This window comes from Littorina saxatilis, linkage group LG7, assembly GCF_037325665.1.
Source record: "Littorina saxatilis isolate snail1 linkage group LG7, US_GU_Lsax_2.0, whole genome shotgun sequence".
NCBI lineage: Eukaryota > Metazoa > Mollusca > Gastropoda > Littorinimorpha > Littorinidae > Littorina > Littorina saxatilis.
Window position 1 is genome coordinate 36,953,897 of NC_090251.1, and position 17,127 is coordinate 36,971,023.

The 17,127-nt window shown below is 41.2% G+C and overlaps 2 protein-coding genes and 1 long non-coding RNA gene across 3 annotated transcripts in view; 1 reads left to right on the forward strand and 2 right to left on the reverse strand.

The window, feature by feature from the left end:
* Nucleotides 1-672: 672 nt before the first annotated feature.
* LOC138971364 (zinc finger protein 665-like) lies at nucleotides 673-5,824 on the forward strand. Its single transcript, XM_070344090.1, has 2 exons — nucleotides 673-769; nucleotides 2,718-5,824. The coding sequence occupies exons 1-2, from the start codon at nucleotides 767-769 to the stop codon at nucleotides 5,187-5,189; spliced, it is 2,475 nt and encodes an 824-aa protein (XP_070200191.1). The 5' UTR covers nucleotides 673-766; the 3' UTR covers nucleotides 5,190-5,824.
* Nucleotides 5,825-10,527: 4,703 nt separating this feature from the next.
* Nucleotides 10,528-17,127, reverse strand: part of LOC138971386 (uncharacterized) — a 124,775-nt gene continuing 118,175 nt past the window's right edge. The window contains exon 2 of the long non-coding RNA XR_011457235.1: nucleotides 10,528-13,315. This is a non-coding gene — a long non-coding RNA (uncharacterized lncRNA). The remainder of the gene's footprint in view (nucleotides 13,316-17,127) is intronic.
* LOC138971382 (uncharacterized) overlaps nucleotides 10,528-17,127 on the reverse strand; it is a 28,763-nt gene continuing 22,163 nt past the window's right edge. The window contains exons 4-5 of the mRNA XM_070344113.1: nucleotides 16,737-16,878; nucleotides 10,528-15,420 (exon numbers count right to left, since the gene is read on the reverse strand). Of these exons, the coding sequence (XP_070200214.1) occupies nucleotides 15,193-15,420; nucleotides 16,737-16,878 (370 nt within the window). The 3' untranslated portion in view covers nucleotides 10,528-15,192. The remainder of the gene's footprint in view (nucleotides 15,421-16,736; nucleotides 16,879-17,127) is intronic.

The following is a 17,127-nucleotide window of genomic DNA, read 5'->3' on the forward strand; positions in this document are numbered from 1 at the left end:
TTGGTGTGTGTGTGTGTGTGTGTGTGTTGTTGTTGTCCGCAGTGTTGTTGTTCGTTAACCGACCGCTTTGCCAGGGTCACTGATGAGCCGCCGAAGGGCCGCATGTGTTCCACTGAGCCTGTTATAGTTTAAAATAAAAAATTCAACGTTTCAACTACTGTTTCTGATGTAAAGTAAGAAGACATTAATTAAATTGGGTCTCTTGATTTATTTTCTACTGATGGACATAAGTAATGAATGAGGAGGTAACTGGTTAAATTGTTTATCAGTTTGTGTCAATGTATTTCTATTGCCCTTTTGCTTTACCAAAAAACCTTATTTTATTTCTTTCCTTTTTTTCCTTGGTCAGTTTGTGCGTGTGTGTGTGTGTGTGAAGGGGGGGGGGGGGGCAGCTTCCCCTGACCGGCTTAATAATTTCATGATTTTTGTCAGTTTCAATAACTGGTCTCGGTCCGCCATGTGCACTGAATTAAATACATGTGATGAAATGTCTGTTCAGATGTGATTTTATATCATAAAATAAAGTATACCCACAAGTGTCTTTAACATGCTTATTGTATGCCCGCATCTTCGTCGACCTTCTTGTCGGGCCGCTCTTGTCTACTTGTACTTGTAGCAGACGAACTTTACTGCAGTTGCTTCCCTTGACTCGCCGGGACTCGAACGCTGCACGGAGCGAGGTGGTTTGGGGGCCAGGCGTGCGAATTATGCAGCAGCTGCAGGGCCAGTTCCACCCCTCGCAGGCTAACTTCTGACGTCTGCCCAAATGGTAAGAGATTTTGTTCAAACATTTCATAAAAAGTTCGCGGCAATCGTGCAGGTGGAAGTTGACGCGACGGTGATCCGTGGTAAAGCGGTTCCATGTCCGTGTCGAGTTCGCTTCCCTGTCGCACTGCGTCCATTGTGCTGTGCGACCGCTCGGCCTTGAAGTGAGATAAATGAGACTAAATTTAGAACGGGCATACATTATATGTTTGTCCAGACCCTGTGGTTTTGTGAATATTTTGGGCTTGGAAAAGACGAGCTGTGCTATTTTTTGGTGTGACTGATATTGAAAGTAGCAGAAGCATCCTTCGTAATCTGTCGGAAGCTTCGATTTGGAGACGAATGCAGCGCATTATGCTGTGCAAGGGAGATAACGCAGATAACTGCCTCGAGCAGACGAATTTTTCACTCCAACCTCGGCACCCTCAAACTCAAAGGAAGTAACAGTGTTTTTAACTATCTTTCCCAAGAGTAAGTAGTTAAACAGGTAATCTTGAACTTTAGTGTGTTAAATTCATAGCTCAGAATTCAGTGGCACTCTTTACTTTCTTGATCTTGATCTTGATCTTGATCTTGATAATACGCCAACAGGTCCCAAACTTGGGAATATTCGTTGGCGGGGAATATTCGTTAAACAAGCCAAAGAACATTTGTTGTGAAATTAATTGACGGATTGAGCTCCAAACTTAAGCATAATTAATTAATTTGGTTGTTTGATCGACAAAAATTACGCCAAAAAGCTTACGTTTTCAACCAAGGGACATCATTTACATGACAGAGTTGCGCCCCCTGTCGCAATTCACGGATAATTTCATCTTTGACGCATGTAAACGAAATGCAATCGTACACAAAGGTACAGTTCATTCGTGACTTCAAAGGAATCTAAAATGACTTGTTTAGTGAAGGTTCTGCAAATTTGGCCATTGGAGGCTTACATGCCTCTGAATTCCAAGCTATGAATTTAACACACTAAAGTTCAAGATTAGCTTTAAACCTGATACATTTATAATTTGTACCTGTGGTAAGTAAGTGTGTGGTTTTGTTGTGTAAGGCCGCCTGGTGGGTTAAGTGTGGAGATTTTTCCGATCTCCCAGGTCAACTTATGTGCAGACCTGCTAGTGGCTTATCCCCCTTCGTGTGTACACACAAGACCAAGCGCGCACAGAAAAGATCCCGTAATCCATGTCAGAGTTCGGTGGGTTATAGAAACACGAAAATACCCAGCATGCTTCCTCCGAAAGCGGCGTATGGCTGCCTAAATGGCGGGGTAAAAAACGGTCATACACGTAAAATTCCACTCGTGCAAAAACACGAGTGTACGTGGGAGTTTCAGCCCACGAACGCAGAAGAAGAAGAAGTTGTGTACTAGTACTGTTTTAAAAGGTGTTTTTATAATTGGCAAATGATCACAGTATGTCGGATGTTTTTAATGATTTGGTAGTTTGTATTTAAGAGCAACCCAAGCCACACTTGTCCATGTATAATTTGGACAATAAATAATCTTATGTCTTATTACATTTAAAAAAATGAATAGAAGAAAACAGTGACAGAAATGTTTGGCTCCTTCGGGTACATCGGCCAAATATATAGTCTTGCAAAAATAAACTCTTGATGTTTTGTTATAAAGCACCTGTACTGTGGTGTAACCAAACACTCTCTCTCTCCCTCTGTCTCTTGCCCTCTCCGCCCTCTCTGTGACCCCCCCCCCACTACTCCCCTTATGTCTTAATCTTATGGATCCCTTTCTCATCCCTCTCTCTCTCCCTCCCTCACCCCTCTCTCTCTCTCTCTCTCTCTCTCTCTCTCTCTCTCTCTCTCTCTCTCTCTCTCTCTCCCTCTCTCTCAGCAAAATCAAAGTGAAAGATTCTGAGACTGAAACAGTGAAAGAGATGAAATCTCTCACTTTCAGGTTCAATACATTTTCTATATAAATATATATATTTTTTTTTCAGGCCGCCCCTAGCAATGCAGCCCTTGTGTTCGCAATACCAGGAGAGAACTCCTCCCAAGCCATGGGGTCAAACGGCAAGAAGCAGAAGAGCCGCCTGGAGAACATCCTCTTCAAGCTGAAGAAATCTGACGCAGATGATGAAGCTCTGTTCCCAAAGACCTCCGACCAGCATGCTACTGAATCAGGTGGTAGTCATGGAAACGATGAGTTGTCTAATGGCTGTGATTCTCCATCTGTTTCCCTGGAGGTTAAAAATGGCTCTGACTGTGGGAGCAGTGTGCCCAACAGAAGAACAACCAGAAAACCATCCAGGAGGGAAAGGGGCTCAAGTAGCATAGGTGACGATTTTGAAAAAGATTGCCTCTTAGAACAAAAAGATTTTGCTGGTGAAAGTGATGTCCGAAGTAGGAAAAGTACACCAGAAGCAGACACTATCAAGATGAGAGAAGCCTACAACAGTAGTACAAAAAGCCTAGATTTAGAGAACAGTAAATCCCATGGTAGCAGTACAAAAAGCCTAGATTTTGAGAACAGTAAATCCCATGGTAGCAGTACAAAAAGCCTAGATTTTGAGAACAGTAAATCCCATGGGAGCTGTACAAAAAGTTCAGATTTTGAGAACATTCAAATTAAGATAGAGAAAGATGATGCTGAAGATTACCCAGGTGTGTTCAGCAAAGAGATCGATGATGCTGAAGATAATCCGGATGTGTTCAGCAACACTCCCGTCCCTTCTAATATTTCCTCCCCTCAGTCAGAAGAGAAAGAGAAAGTGAGCTCTAAAACATATACTTTTTCCTGTGAAAAATGTAGCGAGAACTTCCAGTCGGCTCAGAATCTTAGTGAACACAAGATAAACAGTCATACTTTTAAACAAGAAAAACATTACAATTCTCTAGTCCATCCTTGCTGTATTTGCGGTAAGAGTTTTTCTAGCCAAGAATACCTGTCCAGTCACATCGTTCAACATGGTAAAGAAGGGATGGTGTCTGAAGAAGTGGAACTGACGGAGATAGAGGAGGAGGAGGGGGATGAAAGGGAGGGGAGAGTCAACAAGTGCAGTCACTGTCGGCGAGTGTTTTCCACCGAGGATGATTTCCAGCTTCACAAGTGCACCAAAGGGCTGGTGAAGCCGTATGGGTGCGGGCGATGTGGGCGTTGCTTCACTCACTTCACCAGCCTGACAAGCCACATAGCTCTTCACAAGGATGGTTTGGCTCAAGACCTCGAGTGTTACGAATGCGGTCAGACGTTTATGTATTCTATAGAACTTCGTCGTCATGTAAACGTCCACATCAAAGCAGACTTTACGCCTGTTTTTGTTCGAAGGGCATCTACAAAGTCAACGGCTACAAGCACGAGTACGTCTGTGGTTGAGAGTGAGAAGTCTTCTTCACTTCCAAGCACTGATGCTTCATCAGTGAAGTCGCCCAGCAAGCCTTCAACGATGAATGTGAATGAATCCCGCAAATTGTTAAAGCTCAAGCTGCCTTTATCACGCTTTGCACCAGCGAAAAGGTCACGAAAGCGTGGCCCACCAAAGGCTCATTCATGCGGAGTGTGTGGGAAGATTTTCTATCAGCGCAGCTACCTAACAATGCACATGAAAGTCCACAATGCAAAACAGTATGAATGCACAGATTGCGACAAGAAGTTCACTTTCAAGAAGTCCCTGGAACTTCACATACGCATACACACAGGAGAAAGACCGTACCACTGTGATACCTGTAACAAAGACTTCACGCGTCTAGACTCGCTTCAGAAACACCAGAAGATCCACCTTGGGGTCAAACCTTATGTTTGCGAAACCTGTGGTCGTCAGTTTGCCGACAAGTTTGAGCTGCAGCGTCACGGTCTGACCCATCTAGAAGAAAAACCTCATAAATGTAACGTTTGCAACAAGGCCTACATCGACAAGAAGCGTCTGAACGAACACATGTTCCATCACTCTGGTTCTCTCCCTTTCAACTGTGAACTCTGTGGAAAAGGGTTCGCCAGAAAGTATCGCTACCACCAGCATTTAAGACAACACGCTGGGGAGGTCCGCTACACCTGTGAAGTCTGCAACAAAGGTTTCTTTCGTCGCTCAGACCTCAATTATCACCTGCAGACACACAGCGGGAACAGACCGTACAAATGTGACACTTGCGGGATGGGTTTTCTCCGTGATAGTTACCTGCGACGCCACATGATTGTTCACTCCGCCGTAAAACCCCACAAGTGTTCCATCTGCGAGAAAGAGTTTGCGCGTAAGAACACTCTGGACCGTCACCTCCTCATGCACAAACGCAAGGATGAGGAGGAAGAACTGGAGAAAGTTAATGAGCAGTATAACACACTGACGACTGATTTTGGATACGGTATAACGGGCAATGTTGCTCCCTTGTATGTGTCAAATGACGAGGAGAGAGATATCATGAAAGACATTCAGGCTGTGATTGGACTTGGTGATGATGTGGACATGTTTGTTTGAACTTCAAATAAAAGTTAAAAAACAAAATATATATCTGTACTCACCGATACAAGAACAGCACAAGACAGTACGAATTTTCGCTTATGTAAGCTTCATCAGGAACAGACAAACACAAAAGGCAACAAAAAGCAGACGAAACACAGTCACTTTTGTTGTTTAGATTTCAAATCAAAACAGCGAGTTGTTATTCATGTGTTTTACTTTCAAAATGAAAAGTGTATTGTTTGTGATTCATAATAGATAGCATGTTTGTTTTTCTGTCACTGAGTGGTACAAATTACAATGTACATGTGTTTGTACTTTATGAACAAGTGCAGTGCTTTGTGTTTCTTTGTTGAATTACTGTGTGAATTTTTCAGTGATAAACAAATATGCTTGTACGCAAAATATTGTAATTTTTTAATCTTTTGTAATGTAAATATGCATTTTTTGTGCTAATGCATACAACGGAAATCAAACCTTATTGTCAAAACATTTTACTTTTCATAATAAACATTACTTTAACCCAAGTTAATGTCACCATAAAATTGAGTGATTTACTGTTTCAATTTTGTACAATTCACTTTCAGTGCATAATAAATAAACTTAAAAGTGGCATATGAATAAATTACAGTGCAACCTCACTTTTAAGACAAACCCCCCCCCCCCCCCCCCCCCCCCCCCATTCAAGACTCCCTCCCTTTTAAGACCGTGTTTATCTAAGACTTTTTGTTCAAAACCTTTGTAAATTTACCCCCATATTAAGACTCCCTCAGTTAAAAAAATAAAAATAAAAAAAATAAAAAAGACTCCCTGAGTCCCTCAGTCCCTGGCCCTCCTTTTTAAGACCTGATTTTCTCAGATTTGTGGAGGTCTTTAAAGGGGGGTTCCACTGTATAACAATGCACTTAGTTAATGAACCCTGTGTGTGTGTGTGTGTGCGCGCGTAAGCACTCAGCTCGCATGTTGTTTGTTGTGAAAAAGATCTTGTTGAAATGGAACGATTGAATTCAGAATGCAATAGAACTAGCTCTCAGACCTGGGAGCCCATACGATTTCGACGTATTTTGTACGCATGATTGTCTAGAATACGATCAGTACGGTCAGTGAGAAAAAAATACGATGAGAAAAAATCCTGGACTACTTGTCTTCACAAGCGCATTCCGAAGCTGATCGGGTATTTTGACACATGATTACATTTTTTGTCAGTAAACATGGAAAGAAGCATTTGTTTAAATTTAAATGTATTGGTAAACTTAATTAACGGTGAGACAGACGCGTGTGAAGCATATTTAAATCATGGATGTTCAAATCCTGTGTGGAGTACGCTTTTTTTTTCTGAAAATACACCAAGTTTGTTTGAAAATACTCCAAGTGCAAAACAGGGGTTCCCAGGTCTGAACTCTGTAAGACCCGTTGTGTGCATGTTTGTGTCAGTGTGTGTGTGTGTGTGTGTTTGCGTGTGTGTGTGTGTGTCTGTGTCTTTGGATAGATCTGTTAAGTCATTATGTATAATATCATGTTCAGATACATTATTCATAATTTTTATACAAGTGCTCATTCCTGATTGTAGTAACGTTAATACAGTACATGTATATATACAATACATTTATGATATTTGTAATTGCAGACAGTATACATGTACAGTGGTCCCTGCAATGTGTGGCCCCTCCGATGAGAGTACACCTCCCTTAAAAGGACACATTCTGAGGTCCATGTGTACTACCAAAGTATACCTGCCATGACAGGCCACCTGCAATGTAGGGGCACTTTTTGATGGTCCCAAAGGTGTCCTTTCATCGCAGGTACCACTGTATTATGATTACTACATGCATATTAAGTGAGATTTATGTTGTGATTTGTGTTGTTTAATGACACTGTTGTGTTTACTTGGGCATAGAATGATATATTGTTCCATGTACTTTTCGCATTTTAACCTAGCTATGTAGACTAAACCTGATGATGAATCAGGATATGATAAGGATATTGTAAATGTTCAAATTGTAAGAAATTTTTGCATGTAAACATTTAGTTTTTGTGCTTGTGTTCATTTTTTTTTTTTTTTACCAATTCTGCTCTATCTCCTGCGGAAGTTATGGTACATTGTATACATTTCTCTATCATGGTTTCTTTACCTTCTTGCATGATCTTGCCAAGTATCGTATCACTTTGTGACAAAGATAAAGACCCCCCGCGGGTTAGGGGGAAGAATTTACCCGATGCTCCCCAGCATGTCGTAAGAGGCGACTAACGGATTCTGTTTCTCCTTTTACCCTTGTTAAGTGTTTCTTGTATAGAATATAGTCAATGTTTGTAAAGATTTTAGTCAAGCAGTATGTAAGAAATGTTAAGTCCTTTGTACTGGAAACTTGCATTCTCTCAGTAAGGTCATATATTGTACTACGTTGCAAGCCCCTGGAGCAATTTTTTGATTAGTGCTTTTGTGAACAAGAAACAATTAACAAGTGGCTCTATCCCATCTCCCCCCTTTCCCCGTCGCGATATAACCTTGAACGGTTGAAAACGACGTTAAACACCAAAGAAAGAAAGAAACAAAGAAACAAAGATAAAGGAGTCTTGTGGTCGTATACATGTGTGCATTTATCATTATGCTGTGAATGGTGTCAACAGCCTTTGTAGTGTTTTTGGAAAGGCTATTCACTTGTTAATCCCCAAGAATGGATAATGGTTGATCAGGATCCAAAGCATTTATTGATTCAGATATGTAGCTGCAAATAAGTAATGCATCATGTCTATAGTTTAATGCTTTGTTTGATCTTCATACATGTGTGTGTGTGTGTGTGTGTGTGTTCATGTAGGTACGTATATTTATACAGGTCTTCATAATATTTACCAGCCAAACAAAACAGCTTGATTGCTCAATGATGTTGTAATTATATATCTTATGTGATGGTGTAGCAGTTACAGTGTATTATCCTCGATATAAATATGATTTACAAAAGGGGAAAAGCAATTATAGTGGAATCTGTCTCTATGTATCCCCGTAACTAAACATCCTGGGGACCAGTCAAAGGTGACCATTAATGACAGGTGGTCGTTATGACAAGGTGCATTTTAAAGAAGAAAAAGTCGTTTGGGATCCTTTGGGGTTTAGTTGTCGTAATGGGCAGGTGGTCGTTGTCGAGAGGTGTTCACCTAGGCAGGTTCAACTTCAACTGTATTTCAGTTTTTACGGTGGCTGCATTTTTTTTCTCTCCTTTACATTGCAGCTCAGTCATTTCATGTAACTTTTTTCAAAGGACGTGCTGCATAATGTGAACTGAAAGCAAATGAGCTTTATGGATACTGTATTTGTGCACATGTTTTTCTTCAGAATCAGCCTGAAAGTTTTGGTTATTTTTGTTTTGTTTTATTTTGTTAAGATTAAAAATCAGTGCTGACTAACATCAAATCAGTTGTTTGCTTTTTCTCATGACAACCTCCCACAATGCCCCTCCCCTCTCCCCTCTCCCATTCCCAAAGAAGATGAAACTTTGCTCAGTTAGGTTTTGCTTCTTTGATCTCAAGATGTCAGGGGAAAATATCTGTTGTTTTCGTTTATTTTTTTTTTCTTTCTTTCTTTTTTGTTGTTGTTGATACTTTTATATGATCGTTTTCACGGAGTGGGCAACTTTGTATTTTGAAGAGAACAATTGTATCAAACATTTTTAACACATGATACAGCTCACAGTGTTTGAGAGACAAGAACAGATACTCCCTCTGTGTGTGTGTGTGTCTCTGTCTCTGTCTCTCTCTCTGTCTCTCTGTCTCTCTCTCTTTCTCTCTCTCTCTCTCTCTCTCTCTCTCTCTCTCTCTCTCTCTCTCTCTCTCTCTCTCTCTTTCTCTCTCTCTGGTATATGGCGAGACAAACAGATATCCGATTCTATTTTAAGATGTGTTAGCTACCGGATGAAATTGTTAAAGATGGAGGGGCACAGGCTTCCTCGTAAATCATATGATATGTTGTATAAAATGGATGAGAGTGGTAAAAAGAACTGGGCCTCAAGTGTCCGTATTAAATTGTATGAGTACGGTTTTGGTTTTGTGTGGTTGAATCAGGGCGTTGTTAAGGAAAAAGAGTTTTTGCGTGTTTTTAGGGAAAGGTTGGTCGATTGCAGATGGCAAGAGTGGGATTATCATATTCAAAATAGTGATAGATTTGCTGTTTATCGGACATTTTGTACTGTACATGACATTAAACTTTACCTCTTGTTAAATGTGGATAGACATCTAAAGTTTATTATGACTAGGTTTCGATTCGGTATTTCAGAAATAAATGTGCATGCTAACCGATATAAACAGCATGATGCCGATCAGTTGATGTGTCCCCTTTGTAAAGTAAAGCAAGAAGATGAAGTCCATTTTGTTTTGTGTTGTCCATACTTACTTAAACAGATTAAGAGAAAAATTTATCCCATTTAAATATTATAAAAACCCAAGCACTTTTAGACTCGGCTTGCTCCTGGCTTCACCTCAAGAAACTGTTGTTAGAAATGTATCCTTGTATTTGTATAAATCCTTTAAATTAAGAGATGCTGTAACCTCTTAGTTAAATAACGTGTAATGTATGTTTTAATCTGTAGTGTTGTGCGATTATTATGTTGTACCTTTTTTGCACCTGATAAGTTAAATTATTTGCAACGTTAACCATTTGTTCACACTTCTTCATAAAGGGCTATGGCCTATTGAATAAATTGTCTGCGTCTCTCTCTCTCTCTTACTCTCGTTTATGTAGAATATTAAAAAATGCAGTAAGATTTAGATTTGACCTTCATTGCTTCTCCACTGTTTCTTCTGCGGCGATTATGTCTTTGTAATGTGTAAGGGAAGAACATTGATAACAAATGTTGAATAAATAATAAAAGAATACTGCTACTGATTTAATTGGTGTGTGTGTGTGTCTGTCAGTCCGTCTGTCTGTCTGTCTGTCTGTGTTTAGGCTACATGTCATTAAGTATGAAGATCAATGTGTGTTTTGTAGTGCAAACCAAGCGCTTATAGACAGGCTTGATCTTTCTCCTTTGCACATTCTCACACTTGCACATTCTCAAGACGCAGAGCTTTAGGTTTACAAATCATTTTTTTAACACTGCAACCATTTGACAAGACAACATGCTATTCCTGGTGTAAACCAGTATTTCACACAACTCAGTGAAGTGTGTGTGTGTGTGTGTGTGCAATCTTTGTCTGTCCGTCTGTCTGTGCTTTTAGGCTACGTGTCATTAAATATACAGATATGCAGATTAGTGTGTGCTTTATATAGTGCAAACCAAGCACTTACAGACAGGCTTGATCTGTCTCCCTTGCACATTCTCACACACACAATCTCAGACTTGCAAAACGACTCAAGACGCAGAGCTTTGGATTTAACACTGCAACCATTTTGCAAAACAACAATCTTTTCCCAGTGTAAACCAGCATTTTACACAACTGAAGTGACAAACAATCAGTCTCAGTCAAAAGAAGCTCCGCATGGATTTCATTTCCTGTGCAAGATATGTTAGCAATGCATGTACATGGTATCACACACCTACACACAGATTTGTCTAATACAAAAAGAGAGAGAACATGATATAAGCAGGTACCGATCACATGAAACAGTGATGCCTTCTGTTTAAAATATGTATGCCGTTTATATTCTTTGCTAGAGTCCTGGTAGTGCATGCATTTAAAAAAATAAAAAAATAAAAACTTAATGTGTTTCTTTGCTTTTGGCTTTAGTATGTATGTGTGATTGTGTGTGTGCACGTGCACGGTAATCAAATGTCAAATGAATGACAGAGATACTGTTTGATAACATTTCAGCAATTTTTGGATATAATTCAGCTGAAAGCAACTGAAAGAAAGCCATTAAAGAATGAAACAATATCCTTTTGAAAGATGAATAGGCCGGTTCGGCGTCATGACCTTGAAATTTAGCCAAAGTCCATGGTTCGGCCGCTCATCATCTCAGACTGTTACATGAGATAAGACTGAGCATACTGGTTGGTCCGGTCACAGGCCACAGGCAGAAGGTATCGTCCACTGGACTCTATCACAACAGCACCGCCCTGATATGGCCCTTCGTGGTCGGCTGGGCGTTAAGCAACAATAAAAAGACAAAAAAAAAGACTGAGCATCTCTCCACTTGGTTACATACCTTAACCCAACCTGACTGCTTGTTGTGGTGCACAAAGAGCACTCGCCCGCAGGCTGTTCATTTTGCGTATGTGATCAAGTGGAGAGATGGTCTTACCGTATGTAAAAGCCTGGTCAGCTCTGATATGGTGAGCCGAAGGGAATGGAGTGTGTCTTCAAAATCAATGTGACATCAGAAAGACGCGGACAAAGTAAACAGTCTAATAACGTGACGTGAATGATCACAGTTTCATCTGATATCTCCGAATGGACGAATCTGTACAAATCAAATAATACGCCGCAGTATATCAGAGGTTAGTATCACCCATCACAGTTACCACCAGTAGCAATATCGATAGGCCTACAAATTTGAACGTGTTACAATATATCAGACGAAAAATATGGAATGACCTGATATGACAGAAAAAGTTTAATCAGTTTCACAATTTCCACACAGCAACTGATGCCGATACAGAAATGGAGGTACAAATCTCACTTTCAACAAAACATGTTCGAGCAAACTTATCATTATGGTTATTTTACGAATTTAAACTAACGCAGAGATTACATCCAATGGAAACCCGCAACTGCAATCACAGCGTATACCCTTTACGGGTAATACTCAGGAAATAACGTTTCGTGATACATGTTCGACCAAACAACCAGACCGTGGCAATTAATTTGTGCACGTGCTAATAATTGCTTGTTCTTTCTCAGTGTACGGATATAAAACAAAATCAGAAAACATACACGATGAAAAACTAATTTTCAGGTCGAGGTTTGGTCATTCTCCGATGCATGTGAGTGTGTGTGTGTGTGTGCCCGGTGTGTGTGTGTGTGTGTGTGTGTGTGAGAGAGAGAGAGAGAGTAAGTGTGTGTGTGTCTGTGCGTGTGTGTGTGTGTGTGTGTGTGTGTGTGCGTGCGTGCGTGTGTGTGTGTTTGTGTGTGAAACTTTGTGTGCGTTGTTGTGTGTGCGTGTGTGTCGACCACGTAGGCCTACATTTCGTGTAGAATTATTTCTACAAATCGATGTCGTCGTGATATTTTGGCGTAACTCGATTCTTGGAGATTTTGATGTTTTTTGTGCTTTAGACTAAGTAAAATATTCTCTTAATTTCGATTGACAAGTGATACATGATTTAACATTCCTTGGTCTTTCTAGCCATACCAGGAAGGAAAATAAACACTATGTCATAATAAGAATAATCAGTGTTGTCCTTCTCCGAAAAAGCTGTTTATAACAAGTTACTACAAAATTCCAGGACGACGTCGAAACGTCATTCACACACGATGACGCAAACATACACACCTACAGACAGACGACGCTGGGCTATTACACAGACTCCCTTTTTTTTCTTCTAAATGTAGGCACGTGTAGATTCAATTCTTGAACTTAAAACCCAACAACCGTTTTATGCCAAAATCTTAATTAAACAACAGACAAAACGAAATGATAAGTACAAATGACAGATTTTTTTTTTTTTAACATAAATTTACTCTTCGTTCTTGCCACTGCAGGCACACTTACACTATCAGAAAACGCATGCGACAATTTCATTTTTGTTATTGTTCTTCGTGTACGGCGTTTATGCGGACACGCGGGCTTACACTGGTTAATCATACACAGATGTACTCGCTTACAAATATGTAGTGCCAACAGCAGTTGCATACAGCAAACAAGATAAGTAGATACATGAGTAAATGAATTAATAAATGAAAAATAAAAATCTCGAAGGCTGTGTTACATTTGCTGGGTTACGTAGTGTTGTACGTGTCATCATAATTATGAAGTACACTATAACTATATCGGTAACTTAGCAGTGATGGACATATAGTTGCACTATCTTCAAAAAAGTCGACGACTTGACACAACCACTCCTCTCCCTCCCACCTCCCACCCCCCGTCTGTGGGTTTGGTTGGAAGTGCATCATTTTAGGTAAATACACGATGCGTAATAATGTTTTCATGTGTGTTTGCTAACCTCGGCAGCACTAATGTTAGAAGTCTACGTCTTCTTCTTCTTCTTCTTCTGAAACTCCCACGTACACTCGTGTTTTTTGCACGAGTGGAATTTTACGTGTATGACCGTTTTTTACCCCGCCATTTAGGCAGCCATACGCCGTTTTTTCGGAGGAAGCATGCTGGGTATTTTCGTGTTTCTATAACCCACCGAACTCTGACATGGATTACAGGATCTTTTTCGTGCTTGGTCTTGTGCTTGCGTGTACACACGGGGGTACCCGTGTTCGGACACTGAGGAGAGTCTGCACACAAAGTTGACTCTGAGAAATAAATCTCTCGCCGAACGTGGGGACGAACTCACGCTGACAGCGGCCAACTGGATACAAATCCAGCGCGCTTACCGACTGAGCTACATCCCCGCCCAGAAGTCTACGTCGATTTAAAAAAAAAATTCAAATGCTGAAACCAATACATGACAGAATAAATAAGAGTGCATCCATTGCAAAGCGGATTTTTTTTCGTGTGTGTGTGTGTGTGGGGGGGGGGGGGGGGGGTGTTACGTTGGTAATACGCTACTTTGGCAAAATGTTCATGCTGTACCAAATGTATTATGAACAGGGATTTGCTCAGCTCACTACGGTCAACAGGCGACCTCTGACCACAAAATGGGTCTTATTCCAAGCCACATAGCCAGTGTGTCACATCATATAAACAGACCATTGGAATTTCTCAGTCGTGTTATTTACTAGCTTAAATATTCCAACACGTACCTGGAGTGTACACAGTTTATAAGAATAGAGAGGGAAGAATTGCTCGCTCCACAAATGTAAACCTTTCTCATTTTGATGCAAAATACCAGAGACATATGTCTCTGAAAATACCTAAACGCCGGTTCGGCGGTTTCAGCGAAGCATGTAAAAGCAGCAAAGTCCTAGAATCAGAAAGTTTGTACATTTAGTTTCAGAGACAAAAGTGTGGGGAAAAAAAAGAACAAAACAAAGCGACATACTGGGTCATAACACACAAACGTCTCGTACTATGTGACAACACTGAGATCCATTTCTAACCGGAATCTCTCACTGATCAGATCGACTGGAACCCTCACAACCGGACGTGTTCATTTGCACGAGTAAGTTACCAACCGGGTGGGAACCAACCGGGTGGGAGCCAACCGCGCCGTCGTCGTATTGGTTGACTGATTGGGTGTTGTTTGTGATCAGTTTAACCAATCCACCTGCGGCTGGCTATCATCCGGTTGGTAACTTTCTCGTGTTTATCAGCCCTCTCACGGGTAGTTCAGGGCCAACCATATCTCAGGGCTAAATACAACCAATCGTATCGCTCCAATAACAGTGCTTGTTAAGACCCATCAGATCCATCGAAAACCGTTCCAACCAACCAGAGTTCTCACAGCCAAATTAAACCAATCTTTTATCTTCCGCAGCAAGTTCAAACCAATCAGATCTCTCGAAGGCAATTCAGAGGAATCAGCTCTGTCACTGCAAGTTCAAACAGAAAAAAAAACACTTTCTCCTAGCCAGTGTGGATCAGTCAAATCGTTCAAAACCGGCTCAAACGGCCAATCAAATCTATCAAAGTTAGCCGTGTCTCTCACAACCAGCTCAGACCAGTCAGGTTTCACATATCGTATCCTTTTCACCACATGACAAGTTCAGACCAATCAGATAGATTTATCAAAATTAGTTTAGACAAAATCAGCCTTCTCGCTGCCAGTTTGGACCAATCAAATTTCTCAATGGCCATCGTGTCTCTCACGACTATCTAAGACCAGTCCAGGTCTCACATGTCGTATCTCTGTCACCAGACGTGACGACACGTTCAAACCAATCAAATAGAATTTATCGAAATCAGTTTAGACAAAATCGGCTTTCTAATATTCTCGCTGACAGTTTGGACCAATCAGATCTAACACAGCCCTGCCAATCAAAGTCGCTGCCCATGCGCCGTGGCGGTTGTGGAGTCCGAGGATGAGGTGATGAGGGAAGTGAGGGAACCGCTGCGTGACACTCTGTGTGACGATGAGGTGCGTGGCGTAAGAGTGGTGGAGGAGGAAGAGGGAGGATGAGAGTGGGGGTGATGGTCGGGGAGGTTGCCGTTGGCCGCCGCGATCTTGTGCGAGAACGCCTTCACCACCCGCGCGCTCAGATGTGCCTGCAAGTACAATATAAATGTATGACCTGAGAAAACATTCTATCCCCTCTGTCTGAAATTTACTGCTTAATTTAATGTTGTAAGTATAATATACATTAACAATCTAATATTCTAGAGGATGACCCCCAAAAATGCCACATTTCTAAAATGCTGATAACTTCTATATGTGTTCAGCGAATTACTTTACAATTAGTGTACACTAACTACAGCTTATGCATGAGCTTTCCTAAAAAATTATCCGGTTTGTAGGGTTAAATGCTCTGACTTTTTATCTTCTCTCAAAATATCTTCTCAAATTCGGCGATCGACTCAACAGTAGGAGGTATGACAATGAGTAGATTATGCACCAGCAAAATAAAGATAAGAGACCAAAATAAAAATAAAAACACCGAAACGGCCGTGACCTGAACAGAAAATATTGGATGTTTGTAGACCTTTAAAGGGATAGTCCTTCTCGTGTAAACGATTCCGCTCACCATCTCAGATCTGGCCAGGTGTTTACATGGGAGAAGCACATCCTTCCACCTTACCACACATACCACACAGACCTTCTTCTCGAAGTTCTTCTTCTTCGTTCATGGGCTGAAACTCCTACGTTTACTCGTGTGTTTTTTTAACGAGTGGATTTTTACGTGTATGACCGTTTTTACACCGCCATTTAGGCAGCCATACGCCGCTTTCGGAGGAACCACACATTACCAAAAATTAACACCCTGGCTGCTTCATGTACAGAGTGTTTTTTGTTTTTTGTTTTTGCTTAACGCCCAGCCGACCACGAAGGGCCATATCAGGGCGGTGCTGCTTTGACATATAACGTGCGCCACACACAAGACAGAAGTCGCAGCACAGGCTTCATGTCTCACCCAGTCACATTATTCTGACACCGGACCAACCAGTCCAACACTAACCCCATAATGCCAGACGCCAGGCGGAGCAGCCACTAGATTGCCAATTTTAAAGTCTTAGGTATGACCCGGCCGGGGTTCGAACCCACGACCTCCCGATCACGAGGCGGACGCCTTACCACTAGGCCAACAGTGCCGGTCATATGTACAGAGTTGGAAGCTTCTGTTGAAATAAGGTCGAAAGTGACAGATTTATGTTCATGGCCATCTGCTGAATCGATTCTTTTGAGAGAGAAAAAAAAGTCCCACTTTGCACATAAATCAGTCAGAATGTTGAGTTTTTGTATGTGTACAAGTGGAAGGATGCTTTTATTCCATGTAAAAGCCTAACTAGATCTGAGATGGTAGAACTTGTTTCACGGGAAAGACTAGCTATGGCTAAAAGTGTCGGGATTGGAGGAGACCGCTCACCTGTTGTTTCAAGCGAATCCCTCTTAGTTTGTGTCGTCTGTGGTAGAAGATGATAGAATCCAGGTAGGGGTAGGGTTGCTTCTCCAGGTAAAACAGACGGTTCACTTCGGAGATGCGATGATGTCGTACACGATTACTCAATCTGAAAAGCAAGATTGAAAACAGATTAGACTTGATGTCGAGGTGACAACGCTTTAGTGGACTTTCACCATCGGGATGTCCATGAGTCAAGGCTTCACTGAACTCTCGCCATTATAACATTAAGCCAAAGACCAGCAGGTCAGTGAACTAGTAAATGTTTTGTTTTGCCTATAATAAACAGTTCCAATGACTAACCTTTCTTCTGTTTTGATTGTGGAAGACAAAAACTAACCTGAAGCATTTTACTAAA